Source organism: Apiospora phragmitis, assembly GCF_038363925.1.
Source record: "Apiospora phragmitis strain CBS 135458 chromosome Unknown utg000010l:1.0-9815664.0:1.0-9183399.0, whole genome shotgun sequence".
Lineage (NCBI taxonomy): Eukaryota > Fungi > Ascomycota > Sordariomycetes > Amphisphaeriales > Apiosporaceae > Apiospora > Apiospora phragmitis.
The window spans coordinates 9,155,813-9,183,155 of NW_027117409.1; the positions used below are offsets into that span (position 1 = coordinate 9,155,813).

Here is a 27,343-nt window from a genome sequence, read left to right on the forward strand (position 1 = left end):
GAAATGTGAATGTTATAAACTTGCAATCTAGCTGTTTATAAAATCCTTGAAGAGAGATTTGGATGAGGTATTTATACGTGGAAAAGAGAACATTGACCACTTTCCAGCCAACTCCCAGTGGACTGGTGACATTATTGGATCTCGAGATCATGCTCTGTGTGTGTGTCACGTTGGTGATCTCCCGGATTTAGGTAGTGTTGTCCTCCCAGGCAAGAAAACATAGACCGCGGTGATCTTTTTCTCTCCAGATATCATTTGGCCCAAGGAATGTTTTGCATGGGCAGTCGTTCAACGCCAAAAGCCCTCAAGGATACCAAACACCACTTCTTTTTCGTTGGGTGTCTACTGATTCAAGATATGTGACCATGTCGAGCATCACCAAAGGGCTAAGCCGATGGCTCGCAGCACCGGGCAGGTTTCACGAATTCAGGAGCACCATTCCCGACATACGGGCCCTGGAACCATACGGTACACCACCACCAAACACTGTTGATACTTATTAAAGGCGCAAATCGCCACTTGGTCGGATTTGATCGCTCCGCATTCCGGTCGGAAGTTTGGGGGAGGCCATGGAATGCCGTGATGTCTTTGTGGAAGGAAAGCGCCAACCGGGTTTTTGGATTCCATTCGGTGAAATCCCGTGAAACAACGCCGCAAGAACGGAAATATCCCACCCAACGAATCCCTTCTCGTCAGCAAAAATTGGAAGATCGGATTTATACTTGCTAGTCAATCTCTCTCTCTCTTTCTGATACGGAGGAGTCATACCCCTATTCCACTCTGCAAAGCCCTGCATCCAACCTAGCCTGCTCCTCAAGCCGACTTATTAGTGAACCGCTCCAGCAGCACCTTGAAGGCCCGCTTCAGCGCAGTCTTCTTCCAGTCTGACGCACCGCCGCCGGTATCTTTGTCATCATGTTTCTCGCCTTTCATCTTGCTTTTTCCCCGCTCAAACCCTTTGGTCACCACGCCCGCGACCAGCCCCTCCAGATACTCGATGAGCAGCTTCTCCAGCAAACCTGCGCGGAGCTCCGCCACAAGTCGGTCCAACAGCGCGCCCTCGACCAGGTCGCCCAGCTCGTCGGCCAGCTTCTTCATCTCGGCCTCGGTGGGGCCCGCGGCGCCGTGGCCGAAGACGCCTTGGAGGATCTCTTGGAGGCCCGAGTGGAAGGGCGATGCGTTATTGTTCTTGTTATTATCGCGGGACTGTTCTGCTGCTGCTGCCGGGGCAGGTATATTTGCTGCTGCTCTAGGGCTGTCGGGTCTCGCTGCCCTACTATTACTCCTGCTGCGACGGTGATGGCGACGGGGCCTGCGGCGACGGCCACTATCACTGCTGCGATGACGCGTTGATGACGATGGCGAGTCGCTGCGGGGCTGAGTGGTCGGTTGCTGAATTTTTATAGCAGGGATGCTGCGGCGTGAAGTGTGCCGTGGAGGTGAGACATGGCGAGAAGATGATGGAGGCACGGGTACTGCTGCTGGCGATGAGGACGATGATCGCTTTGTCTGTTGTTGCTTGCGAGAGGTGCCGCCTCCTGCTCGTTGAGCTGAAGCCGACACTCGTGATAATGGTGGCGAAGTTGGGCGTTGGTTTTGTTGGCTACTCGAACGGTGGGAGCGATGTGAGGAGCGATGGTGATGGGGTTGGGAACTACTACTAGCTGCTTGGTCTTTTTCGGGATCTGTCGCCATTTTGCCTTCCTCTGTTTGATTGTGGAGGTATGGCGATATCTTCTTTGCTGCCCTGATTGTCCCTCGAGAAGTTGGCAGAGAGGTGATGTCAGACGGGGTGCGACGTGAAACCGTATCGTGTACCTTTGGTACGATGATGCTGTCATGTAACGACTGCATTGTTGTTGCACTACGCTGTGACACATGAGGTGAACAGTTAAGTACGCAGCGATCACTGTGATTGAAATTGTCTTCACGCAATCTTCTCGTCTAGGTCTGGTGGCAACGATAGCAAAATGATTGTGGTGGTGAAGTGAAAGCCCTATGACATGATGTGCAAGTGAAAGTTTTGTGCTTTACTGCTTGTTTGCGTTCTGCTTTTCAGATTGTTTCATTGCCCATTAATAATAATTTCACTATCAACTCACGTTTGGTTTATTTGTAGTTTGTGTATTAATTGTATTGAATGCTCGTAAGTACTTCGTCCTTCCCTTCCCGATACCATGCCCTCTGCTGCCTAGCCTTGACCTACCACCCGAAATGAGGTATCATGGATCTTTTTACATTCATATTCCAGCAATCTCATCTAGCGCACACTCTTTCGGGCATGCCACCTCTCAAAGCGTGCATTGGTCATCGTCGCCGTCCTTAGAAGAAACGATAGTAGTCAACCCATCAACACAGAGCCTTTCGAGGACAGGGAAGCCAGCAAAATCGGCCAGCGTCACCTGTTCGCCGACTTCCATAGGCGGGCGCGGTAGGTTAAATTGCAGGACGACATCCCTGAGCGTTGCTTGTGCATATACAAGGGACTGGACCATTTGCTTCTTCGTAAGTTCGTAATAGTGGCGGTACGGCCCAGCTCCCGCGATCGGTACACGAAGCGTTCAAGGCGCGGACAGCATACCAGCAAGCACACCATCCCCGCGAGGTCGAAATCGCTACGGTCGATCTCGAGCACCTTGACGTTTTGGGGAAACCAGGAGCCCGACCAATCCAGGCGCCATCCGTTGTATCCCCTGAAACCGCACCGCCGCAGACGCAACGTCGTAATGCTAGGAGTCAGCACCAGCAAGGAGTCGAAGTCACTGAGCTCACAGTAGTACGGTGGGGGGTATTCCCACTCCAGCGTCAAATCCACAATGGACTCGAAAGGCGCCACAGCGCCCACCGCCCGTCGGGCTCGGGTATCCAAGCCAGTCCCATACAGACGAAACCCCCGACACGGTGATGGAGAGGACCTTGAGGTTGTGGAGAAGAGGTATGGCTAGCAGCAGAAAGGCATTGGTTTTCACCTGCTGCCACCTCTTGCTATTACCCCGTGTCGCTCTGTATTCGCTATCACCCGAGCAGTCGTCTGCTATCAGGGGGAAGGCGGCGAGATCGAATCCAAGACGCACGGCGAGGCCCCGGTACATCTCTGCGACATCTTTGGGATCTTCTATGTCGAAGTCGAGCTGGTTACTCAGAGATGCCTCTTGCACGTACGACAGTAGGTACGGACGGTTTAAGACGGCGCAAAGGAGAGATACCTCCGGAGGGTGCCTCCCTGCTTATCTGTGGCAACCCGTCTAACATCGTAGGTTCTGAACAATACGCGTTCTGCCTCCATGGAAACACCCTTCGACGCCCTGCATAGAGCCCTCAGGGCTGATGAGGAGCTTTGGTGGGCATAGTACTGGCTGGGATCCTGGGAGATTCCACATGCAAGCTCTTCGCATATAAGAGTCCAGATTTCGAGGGGGAACCGCCCCTTGGTGCCTTGATCCGACATGATTACAGTTGAGCTCCGAATCCGAACATGTGAATGAAGCCTTAGAAACTGAAGTCGGCAACACAAACCACGCCGGAAAATTTTCACTGGCGTCGATCGTTTTGTGAGCTACTGTCACTCTGCCCAGGGAGCAAGTATTCACCAAACCTGGCGCAGATGAAAGTATAAAATAAGGGTATCTATTAATAAGGACTTAAACCTTCTCAGAGCTCATATGTCACGAAATCTTGCCTAGACGGTTTTGGGGCCAAAGGCACGCAGAACTGCTCGACTCACCACAGGATACGACATGATCCTATCATGCAGGCCGTACTTGGTGATCTGTTCCCCGAGGACGCCGGACGGTGAGCGAGAAGTGACAGCCCAACCACCGTCCCTAGCTCGACTCGAGAAGCGACCTTCTCCCTCTCGAGCTCTTCGAGCGTCATGCCCGACGGGCTTGAGGCGTTTACACCATACCAATACAGCACATCGCTGTGTACCCAGGGGATGTCGTAATCATCCTGGGCGTGGATCATGGTCACATCGTATTTGGGACCATCCCCAGGGATCCTCTGGCACGCCCTCACGAAGTCAGCCAACCGTTCTTTCGTGGGCCATTTACTCTGGATGTACGTATTGAGCCAGGTCAGTAGCCCGGGAAACTGCGCCACCGGGCCGAGCAGCGGCACGGTCTTCGCGACACGGTAGGTCGCCGTGAGCGTCGCCACGTCGGCGAAGGGCGCCACCAGGACGATGCCCGCGAACAACACGGGACTTTTCTTGTCCTCCTCGCCGGTCATCGCCGCCGCCGCCGCCAGGGTCTGCGCCAGCGAGATGCAGACGGCCGTCCCGAGCGACTGTCCAAACAAGACGATGCGCGAGGGGTGGATACCCGCGTCGTTCATCGCCCACGCGGCCAGCGTCTGGGCGTCTAGCAGGAGACCCTCCTCCGAGGGCGAGCCCGTGCTGGTGCCGAAGCCGCGGTAGTCGATCGCCACCACGTGGATCTTATCGGGTGCGGCCGCGGACATGGCGCGGTAACTCGGGGGCCGCCACCCGGAGCCCAGCGTCCCGCCCGCGCCGTGGAAATGAAGCACGAGCAGCGCCTCCGGGTCGTCCCTAAGCAGCTGAAAGCTCAGCCGCTGGGAGACGTCGGGAGCAGCACGCGCCGACGCCGCCGGCTCCTCCTGGACCAGCCGGGCCTCGTGCTGCTGGTACAGGCCCAGCGGGAGGACGTGCCAGGCGTGTAGAGTCTCGCCGTCCGGGGTGCGGAGGTGGAAGGGCGTGACCTGGTTGCGGAGGAAGCCCCATTGCTCCGGGACGTTGAGGTCGAGCGGGCCGGTCTGGGTGACGCTGTGGAGGTAGATGACCTGGTTTTGGAGATAGGGAATGGTGAGCAGGGCGACGAAAAGGGCGTACAGCAGTGTCGGGGCGGCGACGGCGCAGGCTACCAATTTGAGAGGCAAACGATGGTACATGGTCCCCCTGCTGGCGATAGGCAAGACTTGCCTTCAGATACTCATACGATTGAGATTCTGTGAGCGCAGCCTGAACAACGTGAACGGTTGTAATGAGCAAAATGATGAAACGGTTGTTGGTTGTTCATGCAGCCAACCAACCAACTGGACCCACTAGAAAGATACTTCTCCAGGTGGGGAGGCCACTAAACGCCAGTGCCCATGTGCAGACCCCACAGCGGCCTGACCCCTATTCGACGGGCGCTAAACATGCCCATGTTGCGCTCATTGTAATACAGTAAGTCCCGTACCAATCCTCTAGGGTGCTTCAACTTAAGCACATACATACTTTACGTATTGCTGCTGCTAGAACATTAACAGCCCCAAATCCGGCCACTGTAGTGCCGCCCCCTCGCCCGCGTCCGCGGAGAACAGCCAGAACCCGAACGCCACATCCACCTCGGCCGGCCACCGCGCGGGCTCCCGCCTGTCCCGACCTGGACAGCCACGCCAGCTACCCTTTCCAACCCTCGCTCTCTGGCGCCAAAACGCCGGCCCCACCTGTGCGTCGGTCGCGGGCGGCCCAGATCTCGAGGAGGGATCGCCCCTTGGTGTGGGGGACTACTATACCGCACTTGGCGAGGATGTAGTCCCATTGGCCGCTGCTATCGAGGAGTTTCCGTCGGTTGGCCTTCCGGAGCTTGTGTAGGTCTTCGTCGATGGGTCCGCCGGGGTCGCGATAATACCACGGAAAGGCGGCCGGCTTCATTGTCGTCGTAGTGGGACAAACCTCGCGGAACTGGACACCAACACCACGGATGAGCTCGAAAGCCCTCGCGTGGGACGGGTCTAGGCTCATGGTAGTGACGCAGAAGGCTTACTGCAGTTGCGATAACGTTTCCAGGTAGACTCCCTTCGCTGGGGGGTCCATATGCTCTACCTGTAGTGACCTGCTCCATGCTTGTGACCTTTTCCAATCGTCAAAAGTTCGAGAATTGACGGCAAGATTAAGGAGCCCAACACCTTTCGGGTCGTACGCTTTCAGGTCGTAGAAGAAGTTCACCAGCGTGTCACGTGTCGAACCCCCGCTAGCATCACTGAGATGTAGAAAGTCATGCTCGGGGCTTAGGTAGAGGACGGCTTCCTTGCTCGTTCCCTCCCCTGTCCGGGCGAGGCAGGGAATGTAGACGCGATAGATTTGTAGTACTTCCAACCTGGACTCGTGATTTACACCCCAAAAACTACTGTAGATAAGAGTGCCAGGTACCGTCGGGCAATGCGGGCTCCCACTGGTTTCTTTCCCAAGTCCGTTCTTGTTCGTGTGACGAGGGCCTAGGTCCTTCTTGGATGGCTAGAAATCCACTATGATGGATCGATTCCACGGCAATGCCTCGCGCCATATTTCCATACGAATTTCGGCTGGAAGGCGGACAAATTCGCGAAACCCATCGTGGGACGATGGACTATTGGGGTCGGCTATGTTGCAGATGACTTGATATGTGCATGATGTCACGTTGAATTGGCGGCAAGCTTCCTGGATGTCAATGATTGTCTATCATCTGTCATTGTCGTTGAGAGATTAAGGAGTTCAGTTGAAGTTGAGACGACGAAGTAAAAGGGTTGGCATTAAAGGAGCTAAAGTACGTGCTAATACATGCATACAAACATCCGAAATCGTTGCCTAGATGACCCGGGATATGACGTCAAAGGGGATTCCGAGTCGGTCCGGAGGTCACTCCGAGAAGTCTGAAGAAAAATTCAGCTCAATCACAATCAATTTAGACTGTCATTATATAAGACTTGCTTATATAAGTACCTATGCAGGGCAGTAATCAATCAGCGGATCACAACACCCATCATATCTTAGCAGCTGCAGTGTCATGCCAACCCCTGAATCTCCTAGCCCCTATTCTAGAATTCAGGATCAACCAGGACTCTATGATGACTACAGTACTTATCGACGCACCCCATTATAGATAAGTGACGGAATTATAGGCTCTCAAATACCTCAAGGGGCATGCACTGAATGCAAGGTACTGTCAAAGTGGCAGTGGGAATATGAGAAAGTCCTCTTATATAAACATATCTTTGCACGCAAAGGGTCTGTAATTTATAAATACGACCACCTATTTGTTTACCTAATCGGGACCACGTATTCGCCATATCAAAATCCAACGAGGTAACTAATTACTTGGATGTCCTTCTCCGGACACTCGAACTCTTTCATCATTTGCTGTGCCGCCACCCCCTATTAAGCAGCTCACCTCACCCGTCAGTAGATATACCCATGCCTCCTCTCGTGACACGCGTTCCGCTGGCGATAATCCATACCATAACTCACCCTCCGGTAAGAACTATATGACGTATCACGGATTTGTCCCCCAGTGAAGATACAGATCGTGGCTCGCCTCCCTAACATCGGCTTTTGTCTTTGGGCATGAAGCGGGAAGCGGGTGAAGGATCAAGATACCAGGTACATTCAACAACGACCGCATCCAACGTCGGGCTGCGGAGATACTGCGACGCAACAGGAGGTCTGGGGGCAAGGGGCAGGAAGTGCCCAGCAACAAACTCTACCACTGCCACCGCAGGCATCGATGAGAAGCTTTCTCATTGGAACTGCCGCCGGATCAGCCTACCAGCCGACGAGGATGTGGTGGCAGGATCTCAAGAGACGCGCTAATGGCGCCGGACTCGGACACGGTACAGCGTGTTGCCTCCAAAATGTTCAAAGTTATGGATGGGTCAACCTAGAAGTTCCTTGAGCAGACTTGTGAGAATATTCTAATGTACCGTACCGACTGGATAATTAGATTATGAATAAACCCAAAAAATCATCTCCTGTACTCAGCCACACCTGCCTCGCACACAGGGTACGTGTATGACAGCGTCACTCACTCCACCCACGGGGGAGAATCAGGATGACCAGTTCTTGAACCGTTCCTTTTCACGGTTGCTTCCTCTGCCGCTGCAACATCTTCCTTGAGTTACGCTTTCAAAACTTCTCGTGCTTTTGTGTACGAAAATGGAATATTGCGCGCTATCGTTCAGCTGTCAGGGGGGGTGTTCGTCTCCTCCCACTCCACTCTCCTCCGCCACCCTTGTCTGGATCACCGCCAAATCCCTCCCTCGTACTCTTCCCCCAAAACCAGAACCGAATCCAACCAAACCGATTCAACAATGCCAAGAACACCAAGCATAACTGAAGCGAAAAACCAAAAAAAACTGAATGAAAGAACAGATCACCTAGCGAAACAATCCTCATCTCCCCTCCTCTCTCTCCCGTAACTACTGCTGCCTGGCCCGCCGCTTAGGTAGGTAGCTACCCGGAGCGCGCGCAGCCCGAGAGAACCGAAGAACCGGCACACGATACCCACGCGAAACCTTATTTCGGGACCCTTGCCAAGAAATGTTCCGAGCCCTGACAGCTCCGAGGCTTTTTAATAAATACGCACCCATTCCCGCTCACCGGGAGTGACAGTCCACTTATGCTGTCATTTCTTGGGCTTGGCTTCTTCTCTTTCCTCCGCATCTACCTGTTGGCTGCCCTTCTAATCACCGACTAATACAACGTGGGCATGGCACTTCATCCTGACATTAGACACTTCACCACACCAACACCCAAGTACCATGAACAATTCACATTATCATCACGGCGACACACCTCTGCGGTCATGTTGTCTCGTCGAAACGACTTAGGTGTCACGAATGATCAACCACGACAGCAGAGACATCTCAGAAGGAAACTCAATAGACATGTTCAAAAGTAGTGTATTTGGTAGTGGTATCATTTGCGTAGTAACGCTATCATCGAGATAATCTTATGTGGTCAGTCCAACGGGATTGAGTCTGGACCCAACTAGGATGAAGCTCCTTATATGCAGAGGTATCGTATCCCCCATCCAACCAACCCCTCCGCCTCTTCTCTTCCGCCAACTCATCTCATGCTAATCAGGTTTCGTATATGATTATGACTTATAAGCCGTACTGTCGTTATCCTTTCATGGCTGCGAACAGAGTAGTCCAATCGCCATTCGAAGCTCGGTAACGTGAGCCCCCTATTCTGGGTTGAGTTTCCCATCTATCCAGTCCAAGCCGATTGTGCTCGACTGATGAAAGATAAAATAAACAAATAACGCCGCGCTTAATGCTGATCCAAAATGCTGATGCCTTATTACGATGGAATAGTCAAGAAAGTTCCAACCAAGATCATTGTATGGAAACACCGTTGAGCTGGCTGACCGGTGAACCCGGCGTGGTCCTGGAGAACGAGGACTCCCCGCTACGTCGGTCCTCAGTGGGAGAGGCTGGGCCGGAGTCGCTTCCGATCACGGTGGAGCTGTAGGCAGAGCCACTGCTCAGTGACCACTCATCGCTATCGCCGGTTTCGCGTCGCTCCAGCAAGCCGAGACCGTATCCGTACTCCTCGTCAGCCGCCTTCTTCATCTCGCCAACTTCGACGAAGTCATAGTCCCAGCGGTGCGCCTTCTCCAATTGCTGATGGGGCAGCCAGCGCGTGCGCGCAGTGAAGAAGATGGCGGCCGCAGCCAAGCTGCCACCAACAAGATCCACGGCATAGTGGTGGCTCAGGTACATGGTCGCCCACCAGAGCCAGCCGACGTAGAAGATGAAGAAGGGTCGGAATTTCGGGAAGCAGTGGCTCATGAAGAGCGCCTCGAGGGTGGCGTCGGCCGCGTGCAGGCTCGGGAAGGCGCCGAATGGCACCGGGGCTGTCGTGAAACTGGTAGTGTACATGTCCACCCCAAAGAGAGCATCGACGCGTGCGAGACCGGCGGGCGAGCCTGGCATTCCGTAGTGCGCCGGGGCCAGGCCGTACTTGTTCTCATACCAGGGCGGCGTGCAGGGGAAGACCAGCGCCATGGTGACGCCGAAAATGCTCAACCAACCGAACGACTTGGCGAAGACGGGGAGTGTCTTTGGCGCGGCAAACAGGAAGATCAAGATCGAGCAAATGAGCGGGTTCGCGAAGTGTCCAATGCCGTACGGTATCCATGCGAAGAGATCGAGGACCGGGTGGGTGTGCGCAGACAGGATATTGGAGAGGTTGGCGCCGTACAGCACGTTCTCGAGGGCAGGCAACACCTTGACCCAAATGTGCGGTCGAACTTCAGTCGGGATGTATCTGGTGGGGTGGGTGGCTGGTCAGTCGATTGCAGGGTGGGCACGGGTGACGTAATTGAGGCTAGCTTGGATTGATTTCCGACATGCGCTCTTCAATCGCCCGAAATGGGGCGGATGGGGTATAACATACCGACTGGAGAAGAAGTATAGCAAATACGTCCAAATGGGCCAGGACGGGAGGAAAAACTGCCTCGTCGCTGGCATGAGCAGGAGCAAGACATAGCCCAGCGCGGCGGCGGTCTTGATCAGAGGTGCATGCACACCAATGATGAACAGCGAAAAGCTGCACAGGCAGGCGAGGAAGAGGTGCTGCAGGTCGAACCAACACCACTTGTGCCTCCGCAGCGTCCGGAGGGATTGCGAGATGGAGAAGGACGTCCGCAGCGCGGCCACACTCTCGTTGCCCGGCGTGCGGGCCTTTCCTTTGGAATTGCTTCGTTTCCGCTGACCTTGCCTAATGCTATTTATGGGGTTGAGAGCTGTGAGGTCCAGAGGGACGGGCCATTTGAAGTGCAGTTTACTGGGCGACTGCATGATGATGAAGAGGTTACCGAGACAGTTCGTCGGTCGCACAGTTTTGTTTTGTTGCGGTCACTGTCGCTATCTTCTGCTATCGTGGACCAACACCAACGACCAGGCTAAATGGTATAACCAACGGGGCGCCGGAGGCTCAGTGGTGGCTTGAAGATGCTGAGCTATCGGATCGAGCGGCAGGGAGTACTGGTCGTGTAGAGGTTCCTCGGGGGTGGCCAAAAAAAAAGAAAAAAGATACCGTCCAGCTAACCGTAACACGAGGCAGGAAATAGAGAGAGGTCAAGAAAGCAAGAGAGGCGGAAGCAGATATTGGGAATGGCCCGGCTTTACATATTCAAGATGGGGGCGGATTGGGTGGGTTGGGCAAAAGAAGCAGAAACAGAAGCAGAGGTAGAAGCGTGCAACTGGAACCCGGCCCATAAGCGGATCGGCTGGGAAGCAGGGATGTGTGGGTTGGTGGATGGTGGATGTGTGTGGATGTGGACTGGAATAAAATCCCATCATCGACAGACGAACCCCGACACCTCCAGTAAGGTAACCAAGTCCATGACTGCAATACTCGACCCAATGCCAATACCCGCCCCCTTCGCCCTCTCTTTTTTTTTCTTCGTTGCATGTTCTAACACGGCCCAAGGTGGAGTTAAATCCGTTGCTTGGCTTTGCTGTGTACAAACCAAACAGGGTCAAAGCAACAACCCATCCTCATTCACCATTACTATTACTTCCAAGACCTGCAATTACCATCTATCACTCACTGTCAGACTGTTGTTTGTTCTGCTGCAGTCACCAGGAGTGTACATACCTAAGCAATACCTTGCAGGCAGACGGACAGTAGACAGCGCGACAAACAAAGCCTATCAAACCAAACCAAACCATCCCATCAACTGAACCAATCCTGACCCCTCATCCTCGTGACTACCTAATCCGTCTCGCCTCTTACTGCATGTGCCGAGTCAAAAGTAAAATCCCGAGAGTCCGAGGCCAGGTAAGCAGCTGCCAGCTAGCAGCAACTTCTATCCCAGCTCCAGGGCTGGGAAGTCTGTTTTGTAATCCTCCCCGGTATCTGATAGTACTATTCATCATTCATTACCTCTCCGTACTGTATTGCATAATCTCACAGCAAATGGGAAGCATGGAAGCGTTCCCGCCTTCGTTGTCTCAACCAACGTCTACTTGTAACTCGTAGGCGCGCTGTGTTGGTCTTGGCCCCTCCATCCATCACCCAGCAAATCTTAGCCGCCTCGTCCAGGATCGGGATTCGGCACAAGCCCGGCCTGCGAGCGAACCACTTTCAATGTTCACCATTATTCAACACCGGTACGTATTTTTTATTCGAGGGATGGGATGCGGCCAGAGAACGTTGTGCAACACCACCTACAGACTCTGAGACAGTCCAGACTTCTGCAGCCGCCCACCACACCAGCTAATACTCATGAATGATGAGGCCATCACCCAGGTACCATCTCAACACCAAGAAACTAGCACCAACTCTCTTCACATGGGACGTGGCATAGGCTTGGGGGGGCCGGGTTCGTCATCGTCAAGCTCCACCCCTAAAAGGCTAACCAGCCAGCGCTCGTAGGTGGCGCCAACTGCACGAGCAAAACGGGCTCGGATTGAGCTGCACACCGACGTTTGCAGGGATCAGACGAGACGGCGTTTGCATAAAACAAACCCGAACTTAACGGAAGCCCGACACAGCAAAATCCGACGGCAGCCAGCAGAGAGAGAGAAATAGCGGTAGATCGCTGAACCGTCATCACCTGCACCAGGATTGCGGGAAAGGCTTATCAGCTTACGGGCAGAAACAAGGCCTAGCAGATCAAACTAACCGACCTTGCTGGCTGACTGACTGGCTGACTGACTGGCTGACTGACTGAGTCACACAGTCACAGGTTGAAGACAGGCATCATTCATCTTCGTCCAGCAAGAGATAAGAGAGAGCTTGGAAGCAATAAGCGAGTTCCAAGCCAGCTGCCAGGCGCCAACTGCATCTTGCGCCCTACTGCCAACAAGCGACCAGCGACCCTGGTTTTCCTGGTCGGCTGCATCCCACTGGTCTGATCTGCGAAACGGAAATGCACGGGGTTCCCGCAAATTCAAGGAACGGAATTGCTTACTTGCCAGCGTGCTTGACGATCAATTACCGATTAAACTGGACGTTTTAACTCGCAAACACTGCATGTCGCGTGCGCGTGGGCTTTTCATTGGGGGGTTCTTCCAAGTAGCGCTCCTGTATCCATGTGCCAAGAAGCAATGGTTGGGTTCGAAAAGTCCGGTTGATCCGGTCAGCCTTGGCATTGGATCGGGAAAAGCACGATCTTGTTCTCTGGTTGGTTTGTCAGAATCCTTCCTTTGGCTTCTTTCCTTTGTCAGCCAACGGGATGATGAGTGCATCCGGGACACCGCAGCTTAAGCATAAGCTGTACTACTGTTCCATTCCACCGCCCGGCGCCCGCCATGTGTGTGTGTGTGTGTGTGTGTGTGTTTGAGAGTGAGAGAGAGAGAGAGAGAGCATTAATCGCCCGTCTCGAATAGATCCCGACTGCCAACTGCCAACGTGCATTGGGCACTACACGATTTGAGATGAATCGTTTGCCTTACCTCTCAACCTTGCACACCCTACAATGCGGATCGATGCATGGTAAGTTCCAACCCGCATGCCACATAGCACCGCCCATCGCAATGCTTGCCTGCCTTGATAGCCGGTCATCGTGTATGGAGGACCATCATCGAATTGCTTTTCCATCTGTTCGCTGGCATTTTGGCATTGCAACTCGGTGGTTCGGCAGGCGAATTAAAATTGAGAGCTTGGCATAATTTCGTTAGCCATAATGCTGTTCGTTATGCTCTCCCAAATCTCCCTTTCGAAGCGGGCCCTTCTCGTCGCTATGGAGCCGCCTAATGGCTGCCCAGTGCCGAGGCCACTGCAGCACGGGTGGTGCGGGCTCGGGTACGTCCAGGGATGGGGGCTATCGGAGATGACAGGCCACTGTCAACTAGGGAAATTGATCGTGTGTTGTGCTGTCCCCCAACCCGGGAGGCCTTTTCGGCCTCTAATTCTCAGCCCGGGTGGCCCGCCGCTATGTTGCTGTAGCCGAGTGTGTCACCCTTGTCAATGTGTGAACGGAAACTATGTACTCGCTTGAGTCGACATAATTAGGGCCTGTCTGTCCCACAGCTTGGATGCCGGTCTTCCATTGCTGTAGTCATCCGACACAGAAACATCGTGAGTTCTACAGCAGCAGTAAAGTTGATGACTTCGACACGTGCGACCCGAGCGGCGACGACCCTTTCTTTACACACTCATATGTTCATGCGACAATAGTTGTGCACATCAAACTAGAGGACGGATGGAGTTCCACCTCTACTGCCACTTCTCCTTTTCTCTGAGCATTTGTTGTGATATATAGGAGAGCTTCATGGCGGCTCATGATTGGATCTAAGCATTGATGAGGCTCTATCGAACAAAGCCCGTGGCAGCCCAATGCCATTCTGGAAATGCGACATGCGCGCTAGGTCGATTGTTCTCGACCGGGAACCACCGTCGGGGGATTTTTACTTTTACTCATCACGGTCATTTACGCGATCCATAAAACATGTCTCGAGGAGCTAGAACAAGACACTAGACAACAAACGGTTACCGTATCACTTTCAACTTAAGCCTAAACTCTGTGACGTCAGTGGTTTGTTTTCTTTTCAATGCAAATCGCATCAAAAAGCCATCAATCGCATCGCATTGCAGTCTAAACACGACTAGTCGTCTGAATAAGAAGGTTTCCCCGTTCATGGGCTTTTGGTGTTTCGGTTTGGCGCACTAGCTAGATGGATGCCCGACGTTGAACGAACTCTTGCCAAACCCAGTATCGTTCCGTACTTGATGACCGCTTCTTTTCGACATGGCTCACCGCCGCACGCAAGCGCACGCGCATGCGCATGTGACCTGACCATGGATGCTTACATACTTCCTCTCTGTGGCTGGAGAAAGGAAGGACCCCGCCATCCGATAGCGGGATTGCCTGGGATTTTCTGGATACAGTAAGCCGCCTCGCGCGCAATTACTGGCAAGCTGAGCTGAGCGAGAGTACCTGAAGAATTATTTGCCTGGGTACATTGTTATTTGAAATCAAAAATGATCAATCTCTTGTCAGATTGTTTGGCGTGGTGTCGTCCAAGAGTCGAATAGGCCCCTGTTCGCAGACGACATTCGGGCACCCTCTTCTATCCTAGTGACTCATGACCCGTGCTACAATGATGTTCCGCGTATCGAAGGTAAGCACGATTCCTTCTAGCCTTTCTATACTTGATGTGAAGCAGTGAATGTATCCACTGGATCGATATTCCTGATCGTGCGGGCCGGGATCAAAGAGTTCAAACCCCATGCACACACCGAATTAAGCACCGGCCTCACTCCAGGCCAGCAACCTGTCAGAAACCCGAGTACTCACTGCTGACATATTTTCCAGTGCCCCCAGAACGACTGATTTGGGAATGCGTGTCTCATTGCTAGACTAAGATCGGCGAATCCTTCGTAAAGATATACTTTTTATTCGCTTGTGGTCACCCTTCCCTTCGCTACGACCCTCTCATTCGCTGTCTCCATCATCAGTCACCGGGTGGGTGGTCGGTTGAAGGGGGGTTGGTCCCCCTTATCTAAGATCAGATTATCTGCATCTATTGAAGTACGATGACTCCCCCCTTTACGGTACTGCTGCCCAAAGAGGATTCATGGTGTTCCTCTCGTCATCGCATTGGTACTTTCTGCTGATATTACCATTGTGTCGTCGTATTGAAACAGCACCGCCGTTCACTTGGTCACACCCACGGATTTCGGACGGTCGAGCTGATAGTATTATGTTAATACACACAGCTACACTCTGGCTTGTCGTGGAAACCGATATTTTCTAATATGTTCTCGTGTTCTTGTCGCCTCCTTGTGCTTTTGTACATCCGTATAGCTCTCTATCTTGTATTTTTGTTGGACTGGATGACTCGGCAACACACCACTTCCTCGTCCTTTGGACTTGATATGTGCTTCGCGCCGTATTATATGCAAAGATTGTGCTCTAAGACAATGTTGGTAATGACTTTATAGCTCGGTCCGCGGTTTCATAGAGTACGCCGAATCACCCAGTAAGAAGCAGCCGGTTGCCATTAGAATGGGTAAGTTCCAGCACCGATGAGGCACAGTGTCATCTCCAAATTCACCCTTCCGTGCAAGTACAGCGTGGTTCAGGCATCTTCTGCGACGAGGATTGTGAGAGCAATATATAGTGGAAGAATTCTGGCTAGCAACCAGGCGACTGTTGCTGAATCATCAGTAGTTTCTAAATGTTTTGCGTTGAGATATAATGGGTCGAAACTAGGGAATTCATTAGCGGCCACAGTAGCAGCTGATATTGGTAGGGGCGATTACGCCCAACACAATCCAATAATCAACCTTAATTAGAGCTGTTTGCAAGAGGCAGTACCTCCAAGAATGGGATAGCAGAGAATCGTGTGCTTTGGAGTATTTTATTGAGCTACCCAGTGTACTTCATTTGAACCTAGGAAAACACTCTTCCGTTGACACAGCCTATAATGATGGATGGGTTGAAGGACCCTTTCCTGGTGTGAAATACATCCTAAGAATGAAATTGAGAATATAAACAAATAGTGTTGAAGAAAGGAAAAGCATTAACAGGGTTAAGCCAATAACGAGTGTATCCATCGGAGCAAACATTGCCCGATTCATCATAACCGCTCAAATTGGGTAAATCAAAAGCTTGAAACAGAGGAGAGTGAAAATAACCTGGGTTGAAGAAAATGATTTATGATGTTGCTGTGTTGGATAGAGGGGATGATGGATGGGAAGGAAAGGAACATGAAACCAGAACTTTAAGAACATCTGTGTTGCGAGGCGAAAATTCCGATACCTAGTAGAACTCTTCATAACTGACACATTCAGGCCAACCAGCCTTACAACGAACAAGCACCTAGAGTTTGCGCTGGGCAGCCTGCTGCTCTTCCAAGAGTATTCTGCGGCACTTGCCGCGGTGTTCATGAAGCGCTCCTGGATGAAACTTCCTGCGGCATCCGGCCAGTCCGCATGGCAACTTCTGGACCGCTTTTGGTTCCAAGATAAGGGGCTCAGCCTCTGGGTGTTGTTCATCTCGGTGCTTTTGTAGACTCTTCTGGCTGAAGTAGCCTTTCTTATCGCTCTTATCACAAAACGGAACGGTACAGGGGTAGGGCGACCACTCGTGCACATCTCTCATGAATTTGGTGTAATCGGCTTGCTTGGCGAAGGGCATGGTCTCCTCCTGAATAGCCATAGGCTGATCCCTGAAGTTAGCATTCCTGTAGTATGGGCATGATGTAAAATGGCACACAGGCTTGATGTTCGTAATGGCCTTGCGTGGGGTAAACGTTGCCTGTAGTTCTGCATCCGAGAACTTGCGTCCATGCCTCAAATGCTGCACGAGGTGATCCTTTCTTCGGGAGGCGCTGGGGCAATCAAGTTCCTGGCAACGAAAATTCAAAGATGATGTCTGAAATCTTCGAATGTGTCGCTGGAGGGTGTCTAACTTGGCACAGTGCTGTCCACATTCACATATAAATGGCGACTGGCTGGCAACCCAGTGGTGCTTCGCGTGGTAGCGTTGATGGTTCTCCAACAGCTCAGGGGCCACGAATATCATTTTGCAGCCATTCAAGCCACAATGGTAGAGCCCTGACGAAGGCGATGAATCTGACTGGGCAGCCTGATGGATTGAGTGACCAGCATTGAAGGGGGCCTCGTTTTGATCATTGTTGGTAATCTTCTCTAACTGAACAGTGCCCATATTGTAGCATTGCGTATAATTGGTCCCAGCCTCATCGCCATAGCCTGTCGCATTTGCAAGATTTGGATAGGTAGGAACGAGGCTGAAATCATCCGTACCGCAAGGATGTACTGGTCTCATGAGTGAGCTGCAAGTTTGTTAGGTGTGTCGGGCAGCTAAAAATAGAATGCCACTTACGTGTCCGTGTCGCTACAGAACCCTGAAGTACACCCCCTGTTGCCAACTTTGCACACTACGAGTTAGCAACACTAAAAAAAAAATCTCACGGATGCCATAGGGTGGCGCTGGGGTCCGGGGGTCCAGGCGCATAGTTCTCGAAGCTGGTTTGAGGATCCTGCATGCGTGACACGTAGCCAATGCAGTCGGGCGCAGCGCCGGGCGTTTCTGCAAACGCGGCTGGATCATAGCCCAGAGACTGAGCAGCAGCGTCCATGTAGGGGTAGTAGATGCTCGGATCTTCCTCTCCTTGTGCCGAGAAGGAAAACGTCGAGCTCAACGGCTGGTTGTTTTCCGTGATAGACGAGTTCTCCGCGCGGGCGCGGAGGGAGGGTGCTGAAGGGGTTCCGGGAGTGGTGATGAATGATCAACGGTGTGAGGTAGGAGGCGAGGGGAACTGCTCAGCAACAACTCGATTGCGAATATGAAGTGTATTTGCCGAATCGTCGAGAGCAAGATGGCGGAAGAACAGATGCACAAGTTGAGAAAGGATGAAGAATAGCCGGGGGAAGGTGGAAGAGAGGTTCGAAGACGAAGAGTAGAATGAAGAAAGTCGCGGCAGGAAGAGAGTGGTGGAGGGGCGCTAGTAAGGTTACGCATGCATATGGTGCAAGTGCTCGAGGATGGCAGGTGAATGTCTGGCTGCTCGCAGCCGACGTCACACACGCGACCTTCGCCTACTGAACAGTACCTAGCCAAGTCCATAGGAGATCGTCATCGCGAGACGAACCACTGTAACCCCTTGTCGCCTTCTGCCTCTTTCAAGTTGTTCTTTTGCGCATCGCATAGCGGGCCGGAATCAGATAGGGGTTGGGCCTACCCCTATCCGCATAGTTTCAAAGGATAGCCGACCGACTTCCAAATGAGGAGACCTGCATATGCCAGCAGGCTCTGCCATGCGACTCAGAGTAAGTGGATTGAGGATACATTCGCGTTCCTTAAATAAGCAGAGCAAGAACGAGACAGGCAGGAGAAGGGGGTATGCTCACCATGGACGGCGAAAGCCAGTGACGAACCTCGGCGCGGCTGTAGTACACCGTGAACACGCCAAAGCTTTTCACGTAAAGCCTGAGGAGATTTCCTATCACCAACTCGATAAGACAGCTTCGCTTCCTGCATGAAAGACCGGCAAACCCCGCGGGACTGCGACGGAAACTGGAATCAAAATAGCAGTGCCAAGTACCAGACAAAGTAATCCATCAATCATGAAATCTCATTTCGTTCTCAACGCTCAATATTATAGCCAAAAAAGCCATAGCTAGGGTATGTAGGTAAGTACATAAGATAATGCAGCTTCCTCTATGCCCTTATAAGAGTCTCGCTCGCGACAAATGCGACATACTCGCTCGTCTTGTAGCCATCAAAGCATTTGGAACGATCCCGCAGCACTGGCATGGAAACAATAGTGTCTGCTAAATTCATCATCCATCATGAAGTGTGCAGTGAATCGAAGTTGCGAGGACATTCCATTTGACATAGCAAGCTATCGCATTCCGAAATGAAGCTCTTCTCTTCCCACATGATCCAGAAAATCGCCCATCATTTGCTTGGCGCGGGTATATAGGAAGATGCGCTACCTCCCCCCTGACTGTTGTGACATGGCTCGCCCCACTGGGGGCAATATCTTAACGATGAAGCCATTGGTCAATGGCCGTTGTTATACATCGCTTCCGGCTCGATCCGTATAGTAGAGAGCCACGTACAGCGCCCCTAGTAGTTGTGCCCTATTCATTTCCTCCAATTGTTGTTTCTGGTGAGTTCCAAAGCAGCCACTTGAGCTGCTTCGTGCCCCTTTACATGCTAGCCCGGGAAAACGGATAAGCTCATCGCCTGCTACTGGCGTGACCAGCACTCCAAAGTCCTTTAGACGTTTCCACAACCTTATTAGCGACCATGCCCGGCCGCAAGCTCGCCGGGATGCTGCTCGAGGCCCCCGTCCCGCCCATCTCGGTGTCCCCGTCGGCCTTGCTCCCGTAGCCCGAATCCGATATGCTCACGCCGCTGTCGTTCGTTTTGGGCGGCTGCTGCTGGCTGGCCAGCGGGGCGCGCCCCGGCTCGGCTCGTTGCTGCGCGAGCCGTCCATCATCTGCGCCTGCATCTGGCCCTCGCGCAGCTTGTTGATGGCGCGGACCGTGTCGATGGCCGCGTGCAGCGTGCGGCGCGCGTTGAAGTTCTTCTTGACCGTCGGCAGCAGGTTCTGGCCCTTGTCGCCGTCGGGGCTGACGTTGAATCCGGCCACGAAGGCGTGGCTGAGCGCCTCGTGCGCCGTCATGCGGCGGTTCGGGTCGACCGTCAGGCAGCGCCGGATGAAGTCCTTGGCGTGCTCGCTGACGCCGCGCCAGTACTCGGTCGGCTGGAAGCTGTAGTCGGCGTTGAGGATCGCCTGCATCTCCTCGAAGTCGCTGTCGCGGTCGAAGGGCGTGTAGCCGCACAGCAGGAAGTACGTGATGACGCCCATGGCCCAGATGTCGACCGGCTTGCCGTGGCCCGTCTTCTTGAAGATCTCGGGCGCCATGTAGCCCGGCGTGCCGCACGTCGTGGTGAGCACGTGGAACTGCTCCTCGTCCATGATGCGTGACAGGCCGAAGTCGGCGATCAACAGCTCGGCGTTGTCCTCGGGCGTGCGGAAGAGTAGGTTTTCCGGCTTGAGATCTCGGTGCACGATGCCGTGGTCGTGCAAGTATGCGACGGCGGATAGGGTTGCTCGGATCAGGTCGGCAGCGTCTGATTCATAGTAGGAGCCTTTCCGGCAGATGCGGTCGAAGAGCTCGCCTCCCAATGCCAGATCCGTAACAAGATATAGGTTGTTCATCGTTTCGAAATAGTCGACCAGAGTCAGGATGTTCTGGTGTCCCATGGATACCTTTTTAAGCACAGCGATTTCATTGCGAACCTGCGCCCGGTAAGGTTGTTGGTCAGCTTGGGGTCGTTTATCGATGCACACATACGCATGGCGAATTGACGATAGCATCGTCGACTGCTGACTATGGCATAGGAGACCAAACGTACCATGTGTTCGCGACCGGCCATCAATCGCTTGTTTATGACTTTGGCGGCATAGTAACGGCCGGTATCGATGTGTACGCATTCCTTCACCACCGAGTAGGAGCCGGCCCCTAACGTCTTTCCGACCTTGTACCTACAAGGTTGTATTTGAGGGTTCGGTTTGCCGCCGACGCCATTGTTCTGGAGCTCCGGGGTGGTGTTCATTTTGGCGAGGGAAGACTTGGGATGAAAAAGGGCGGTGGTGTCGAGTCAAGCCTCGAGGAAGTCTTTTGGGCGGGCGGATGGGGAAATCGTCAGCTGCAAAAGGTGGTGCGGGATGTCGGTGTGATGTAGTAAGTTTCGGAGGTCCCGTCGGAAAAGTGCGACCCTCTCTCTGTGTTCTTGGTTGAACTGGATGATACAGGACGAACAGAAGTGTTACCGCTGTTTTGCCCAGCTTGCCGTTTACCTGGACTGCAAAAGGACCGGATGGATGCGAAAGGGTATCTCAAATGGCAATGCGACGTGAAGCGATGTGCTGCTGGCTGGTCGAATCGAATGACCGAGGAGGAGAGATATCGAAAATGAGGGGCGATCGTCCACAACCTGACGTAGCACTGGTAAGGCACAATAAGCTGCTGGATGATCGCTAGCTAATATGCACGCGGCATTGGTTGGTTCGCCAATAGATTCTACCTAGTGATGCGACGGTAGGTTGTACCGGATGGATTTGTTTTCTTCAAATAACCAATGCAGATTTTGGAGATATCGGATGGAAATAGATATCGACAAAAAGAAACTAATGGACTAGGAGACGGAAAATTAAGGACTTGTAGATCGCATATGGCGTCCTGTCATGTCCTATCGGTCGGATTTGCTTGGCTAGGGAAAACAGCATCGAAACATTTGATCTCCAGTTTTGGTGTATCATCCCCTCCCCTCTCGTGTCTTCTTGGAGAAATTTCAGGGACACCCCTCTTTCCCAGTCGGCCAGAACGCTGAGCCTGAGCGCCCGTTAGACAGAGACCACAGACAGAGACACACAGATGCCATAAGAACTGCTAGCATGACCCTTCGCCGTCCCCGTTTCAGCCCAATTAACAGCCAATCTAAACTGGCGAGCTGGCCAGCCCGACGTTTCCCCTGGTGGAGCAGGCTTGGTCGGGCTAGCAGCGCATAGCAACCGGATGGCCTAATTTCGTGGGGAAAGCCATTGGTTCTTTTGATCCTTCAAGACCCTTCAAATTGCCTACCAACAAAGTATATTCGTTCATTCTGTTGTAGATTACACTGATTATATGATTGCTGGTCGTTTTCTACTCATAGTTATGTTTCCTGACGTAATTTGTTTATCGGAATGATCATACCTGCTTGTTTGTTTGCTTGTAAGTCTGGGACGCTGTCAAGCGGTGCTATTTCCCACCTCAGTCGCTAGACGACGTCTTCCTCGAAGCTTTCTTGGCGCTCATCCACTTCTTTTCATTTAGCCTCTTCTCGTTGAGCTGCTTCTCGCTATTGATTTGGATGTAAGTCATGGTGGAAACTCAAAAAGGACTTGGGGGAGATGATCTGCCTCCTGGGAGAAAAACCAGTACTTACAGTGCCTCGATTTTCTTTCTCCTCTTCTCACTCGTTTCGCCCGGGACGCGCTCGCGGTATATCTTCTGCAACTCCCGAAAAGCTTCAGATGGTTCTCCTCCGTGTTGGCCGTCCGGCTTCTCTGCGTCTGGGCCTGGACGCTGATGGAGTCGGTTCGGGCGTTATACAATCTGGAAGCACGCAGGCCCGGGTGCATCAGCTTGGGCAGGCCCTTGATCAGCTCCTTGACCGACCAGACGGTCGTCGCTTTCGATTCCGTTCTTACATCCTGATATCAGAAGGTCATCTCGGACAACAGAAAAAGGGAAGTCACGTACTTGTTTACGTGCTGCCCTCCCGGCCCGCTCGAACGGGAGTAGCTGGTTTGACCTTTCGGTAGACTACTCTCGTTGAAGGACGCGTACCATCTCCTGGCCTCTTCAAGCTCGTCCTGGTCAAAAGTGTCCTCGATTGCTGGACGTTTAAAAGATCGATAAGGTGTCCTGCCAGCCAAGCTGAAGGAGAAACCTAGCGATGGCGAAAGACGCACAGGGCGCCAGAACATAGTGGCTAACATCTCTCCTCAATCCAGATTGACCAACAAGACGCTCGCCCAGTGGGTTACGATCGTGATCCCTAATTCCAATCTGTTAAACTCCCCATCTCCTTTATGCCCTGGGAAGCCGCAGAGCTCATGTGCAGAACTGAAGCTGAAAAACGCCGAAGAACAGTTTGCTAATGAATCTATGAGCAAATGAATGATATATCGTGGTGAGCTAGGCATTGGATGAATGCCTCTTACCATTACCTAGGGACTGGGTCGGCAAAAGCTCGGCCGAGGAGCTGTTGTCCTTATCTCTCATGCAGCTCCTTATCAGTGTCGTCAATTGACAGGGTTCAACCGACCCAAGGTAAGGCCGGCGACGGGCGTGTCCCATCGTGTCTGAACCCAGCCTATCCTCGCATGTGAGGAATGTACGGCGCGTTTCTAGGAAAATTTCGTTTACTCTTCCAGTGCAGCCTTATTGTTGATGATTCCGTCTCTCTTTCCACTCCATCACCGCTCTCCTCTCTCCCCCTCCTACAGTTTATCTTACATAACTACTCTACCTACTGTCTAAGACCACCGGTACACCGTTCAATTTCAGGGTCCACACTAGCCTGTGCTTTCTGCTCTTTTCGTCCGTCGCAAACCCAGGTTAAGCTTACGTCACGTCGCGCAGCTCGACTGCGCACCGTTCCCTCTACGTCGACTATATTTTCCTCCATCCCCAGAGCTCTACCTTGCACAAGTCCCTGCACTCTGGAAAACTTCGTATCAGAGTTTTCCACCTGCAAGAAAAAAGAGAGGAACAGGAGCGATTCTAACTTCAAGAAGGGTCTTTTGCATGACTGGAGTAAAATTGATACAAAATTCAATCACCCTTTCCACTTCTACCACCTCGGGCGGCACACGTCTCCATCCACCGCGTCTATCCACGAGTGCAGTCAGTAGCGGAACCTCTGAACCGTCAACAATCCGATTCGTATGATTGTTTTCGCAATCGAAAACCCATTCCTCCTTTCCAGTCCAGTATCCCAATTACCAACCAGTACCCACCCAAGACACGCACACGACCGTCTGTCTGTTCAGTGATTTTCGATTTTCTCTCTGCGGCTCCCCCCCTCCTGTCAATCCCATTTGATCCATCCCAACCCCACCGCGGGGTCCTAACCTCCAACCAAGCTCTCTCCCGCGCAACTTTCCATTGTCGGAGCTTTGCGCCCAGAGTGACTTGACTGCTGCCAGCCAACAGTGATGATAGCTTCGTCCTCCATTCTTCGGATATCACCTGCGCGACATTGACGCTTACGCAAGTAGACCCGTCCGGCTCCAATTGTTGCGATTGATCACAAGATTCCCGACTCTGTCTTCCGAATTGTCTCCATTTTCGACACACCAACCGAGCCCACTTGTGCCGTCGACTTGCGGAAAAAAACATTGTCATATACAGAACTACCACGTTCTGCCCATTACCGAATCCCACTTGATTTTGCTGCCTTCTAGACTTGATGACAGAACACCATCACCAGCCAGAGCCCGAAGTGGTTGCTTCTGCTGATTTGGAGCCCTGCTCCCCGAAACCGATCAATCTATCTTCACCTGCCTCTGTTCCAGCTCTCCAAGACCAGGTCGACACCTTCTATACTATGTCACAGCCACCCGCAGCCGACTCTATGAATGCGGCTGCGGCTCTGGTTGCACCCGGCTCTGCGGCCAACACCATAGGCCACATTCCGTCGTACCTAGCTGTCTCTCCGATACAATTGAATGGCGACGAGCCGCATGGCGCCGCAGCAACAACGTCTGGGGAAGAGCAGGAAAAAGAGGAACAGAAAGCCTTGCAGAATGGGGCAGCAGACGCGGACGGAGACGATTATGCGAAGGCCTTTGACTCTCCAGCTGCCGAGGTGGTCGATGATCCTCAAAGCGATGTACCACAAGGCAACGCATCCACTGCTAGCGCCGCCGATGTAAAAGGACCCTCTATCACCGAATCCTCGTCTGATGTCATGTCGTCCAAAGTCGCATCTCCCCCTGAGTCCTCCACACTGCCAAGCGAGTCCACTATACCGTCTTCCTCCAACCTGCCAGCTGCAGACGATCAGTCTGGTGCAGACTTACCCAGCCAGACCGATGCCAAGAGTCCACCTCCTGGGACAGTAGAGGCACCTTCCAAGTCTGAGCTGGATACGCCGGGTGCTACCCAGGCTGGTGATCCTATTGATATTCAGGCGCTGGTGGATAACATCACGGCCAGGGCAGCTGCTTCAGATGCCAATCAAGCAAGCAGCCCACCCAAACCCGATGATTCACAAACGGGCGCAAATCCCCAGCACCTACAAGCACAAGCACCCACACAAACTTCATCGTTGCCTCCTAGGCCCCCCGTATCTCAACAGCCCACTTCGGCTTCCTTGCATGCTGAAGAGGCCAAGCGTTTCCCGCATGCCAATGTCCCAACGACCTTTCCCGTGCCACCCTCTACGGGTATGACATACCCCTATGGTACTGATGCGAGCTATCCCACGCCTCCTACCATGAATCCACCAGCCAATCCTCCTATGCCCATGGCGCAATATAGTCCCGCCCCAGGGCTGGCCAATACCTTACACCCGTCCGAACCGCATCAGCCGCATCAGCAGCAGACATACGAAATCTTCTTATCGGAAGAGCGTAAATATGTCTCGGAAGCAAAATGGGATCGATTCCCCGAAGGATCAAGACTGTTCATTGGTAAGCACTTGTCAGGCCACCTCCTGTCAAGGCCATTGCTGATTTCAAACTAGGTAATCTGTCTAGCGAAAGAGTTTCCAAGCGCGAAGTTTTTGATATATTCTCGCGTTACGGCCGCATGGCCCAGATTTCACTGAAGCAGGCTTATGGCTTCGTACAGTACCATGACGTCGCTGAAGGAAAAGCAGCCATGGATAACCTTCAAGGGGCGGAAGTTGGCGGTCGCAAAATTAGTAAGTGAACTTGCAATCCAAAATTGCTACCCGATGCTGACCATTGCGTTACAGACCTTGAGCCTACCCGTGCGCAGAGGAAGGAGAACAACGATGGCGATCGACAACGCGGGAATCGAGGCAAAGGTAACAACGCCAACGAGCGCAGCCGTGTTGATGGGCGTCGCAGGGATGATTACCGTCCTCGCTCTCCATCTCCTGGTCGCGCCAACCACTTCAGACAAGGCTCGTTCGGTCGGGACCGAACAAATTGGGATTCTGGCTCGTACGGTGGCCGTAGTCGAGGCCGCTCACGATCGCCGTCTTCCTACAGCGGTGGATACAGGCGACGTAGTCCTAGTCCGCACTATCGGGGCCCACCCACCACCGAAGCCGATCTCGACATTCCCCGGAGGTACGCTGGCGATGTCCCGGACGTCCAATTGCTGCTGCTGCAGGAGGTGGACAGAGATTTTGTCACTTGGGTACAGCGGTCTTTCGCTGAGCGTGGCCTCAAGGTTGATGTTATGTTCCTCAACCCCCGGTTCCCCCGCGATCTCGTAATCCAACGGCAGATAGTGGAAGGCGTCCATGGTGTCTCGGATCTAGACTACAGAGCCCAGTCGATAGCCAAGATACCGCTCCAGGTCTTTGACAGATCCGCCGGACGTCACAATGCCCGCTTTGACCAGTATCAGGATCTGGACCCCGCCATCGCCGCCGAACTCGTAGCGCGGGCCAAATCTCTGTCTCAGATTCCATCGCCTGCAGCCTACGGAGGTGGCGGCCCATATGCCCCCGCTGCCTATGCGCCCGGCCCCCCGGTAGCCCATACTTATCCAACTCCACAGCCGCTTGCCCATCCTGGCTTGGCGGGCCTTGACAACGCCACTCTGCAGAAGGTTTTGGCTGTGATGCAACCTAGCACACAGAGCGCAATGCCCGGTCAACCTATGATGCCCAATGCCGGAATGGATGTCAATTCCATACTGGGCGCCCTGGGAGGCAATGGCCCAGCACCACCACCGATGCCCCAACATGTTCCTCAACATCAGCATGCCGCCAGCTATGCGCCAGCGCCATACGCCAGCATACCCCCTCCGCACCCCTCGCATGCAGGCGAGAACGCCCAACATGTACAGAATATAATGGCCCAGCTTTCTAGATACCGGCAATGAGTGCTCCCTCCTTGGGCCCTTTTGCCGGATACCATCATATCCCGCTCCCGGCCGTCCAGCAGTGCTTTCAAGTCAGGATTTGTCTCGTTTCAACCATTGGAGGTAGGAAGGCGGGCAGGTAATGTTCATTGGAACAACAGCAGCAGCACAGCATTGTGCTTCTAGCGGACGGATGAGACCAAGCGATTCATGAAGTCCTAACGATTCGAGATGCATTTTCAGGTTGTTTGGCGTTTTGAGCTCGCGAATGAGAAGAAGGAGAGCTTGATTCTGTCATTTCAAGGGTGTGTGTAATCGCTAGCATATGGAATACCCGGTCCTAGATCCAGACCAATAAGTAGATGATCTGAATTTCAAGATATCCAGCTTTGAGATGAGTTGACGCCTCGTCAGTCATATTTGTACATGTATGTTGTTTATGTGCCGTAGTTATTATTCACAGGGTGGCATTGAATAGTCTTGGTTTTCGTGTAATCAGGTACGGAATGGAACTGTAGCCGGACCAATATC

General features: G+C 52.9%; 9 protein-coding genes across 9 annotated transcripts; 1 reads left to right on the top strand and 8 right to left on the bottom strand.

The window, feature by feature from the left end:
- Positions 1-813: 813 nt before the first annotated feature.
- PG994_012550 (uncharacterized protein) lies at positions 814-1,695 on the bottom strand (the record flags this gene model as incomplete). Its single annotated transcript, XM_066863959.1, has 1 exon — positions 814-1,695. The coding sequence occupies one exon, from the start codon at positions 1,693-1,695 to the stop codon at positions 814-816; it is 882 nt and encodes a 293-aa protein (XP_066713069.1).
- Positions 1,696-2,291: 596 nt separating this feature from the next.
- On the bottom strand, positions 2,292-3,092 carry PG994_012551 (uncharacterized protein; the record flags this gene model as incomplete). The annotated part of the gene is given in 3 exon segments (XM_066863960.1): positions 2,292-2,486; positions 2,594-2,762; positions 2,773-3,092. 3 exon segments carry the CDS (start codon positions 3,090-3,092, stop codon positions 2,292-2,294), a joined length of 684 nt encoding a protein of 227 aa, XP_066713070.1.
- A 628-nt stretch (positions 3,093-3,720) lies between these two features.
- Positions 3,721-4,908, bottom strand: PG994_012552 (alpha/beta-hydrolase; the record flags this gene model as incomplete). The annotated part of the gene is made up of 1 exon (XM_066863961.1): positions 3,721-4,908. One exon carries the CDS (start codon positions 4,906-4,908, stop codon positions 3,721-3,723), a length of 1,188 nt encoding a protein of 395 aa, XP_066713071.1.
- Positions 4,909-5,253: 345 nt separating this feature from the next.
- On the bottom strand, positions 5,254-5,746 carry PG994_012553 (uncharacterized protein; the record flags this gene model as incomplete). The annotated part of the gene is made up of 2 exons (XM_066863962.1): positions 5,254-5,384; positions 5,416-5,746. 2 exons carry the CDS (start codon positions 5,744-5,746, stop codon positions 5,254-5,256), a joined length of 462 nt encoding a protein of 153 aa, XP_066713072.1.
- A 3,350-nt stretch (positions 5,747-9,096) lies between these two features.
- Positions 9,097-10,563, bottom strand: PG994_012554 (uncharacterized protein; the record flags this gene model as incomplete). The annotated part of the gene is made up of 2 exons (XM_066863963.1): positions 9,097-10,030; positions 10,160-10,563. 2 exons carry the CDS (start codon positions 10,561-10,563, stop codon positions 9,097-9,099), a joined length of 1,338 nt encoding a protein of 445 aa, XP_066713073.1.
- A 5,975-nt stretch (positions 10,564-16,538) lies between these two features.
- On the bottom strand, positions 16,539-17,820 carry PG994_012555 (uncharacterized protein; the record flags this gene model as incomplete). Its single annotated transcript, XM_066863964.1, has 3 exons — positions 16,539-17,514; positions 17,565-17,600; positions 17,654-17,820. 3 exons carry the CDS (start codon positions 17,818-17,820, stop codon positions 16,539-16,541), a joined length of 1,179 nt encoding a protein of 392 aa, XP_066713074.1.
- A 1,776-nt stretch (positions 17,821-19,596) lies between these two features.
- Positions 19,597-20,813, bottom strand: PG994_012556 (Calcium/calmodulin-dependent protein kinase cmkB; the record flags this gene model as incomplete). The annotated part of the gene is made up of 2 exons (XM_066863965.1): positions 19,597-20,496; positions 20,613-20,813. 2 exons carry the CDS (start codon positions 20,811-20,813, stop codon positions 19,597-19,599), a joined length of 1,101 nt encoding a protein of 366 aa, XP_066713075.1.
- A 1,199-nt stretch (positions 20,814-22,012) lies between these two features.
- On the bottom strand, positions 22,013-22,731 carry PG994_012557 (peptidyl-trna hydrolase domain-containing protein; the record flags this gene model as incomplete). The annotated part of the gene is made up of 4 exons (XM_066863966.1): positions 22,013-22,100; positions 22,188-22,320; positions 22,368-22,447; positions 22,505-22,731. 4 exons carry the CDS (start codon positions 22,729-22,731, stop codon positions 22,013-22,015), a joined length of 528 nt encoding a protein of 175 aa, XP_066713076.1.
- A 1,487-nt stretch (positions 22,732-24,218) lies between these two features.
- On the top strand, positions 24,219-26,833 carry PG994_012558 (uncharacterized protein; the record flags this gene model as incomplete). Its single annotated transcript, XM_066863967.1, has 3 exons — positions 24,219-25,443; positions 25,497-25,676; positions 25,731-26,833. The coding sequence occupies 3 exons, from the start codon at positions 24,219-24,221 to the stop codon at positions 26,831-26,833; spliced, it is 2,508 nt and encodes an 835-aa protein (XP_066713077.1).
- Positions 26,834-27,343: the final 510 nt, after the last annotated feature.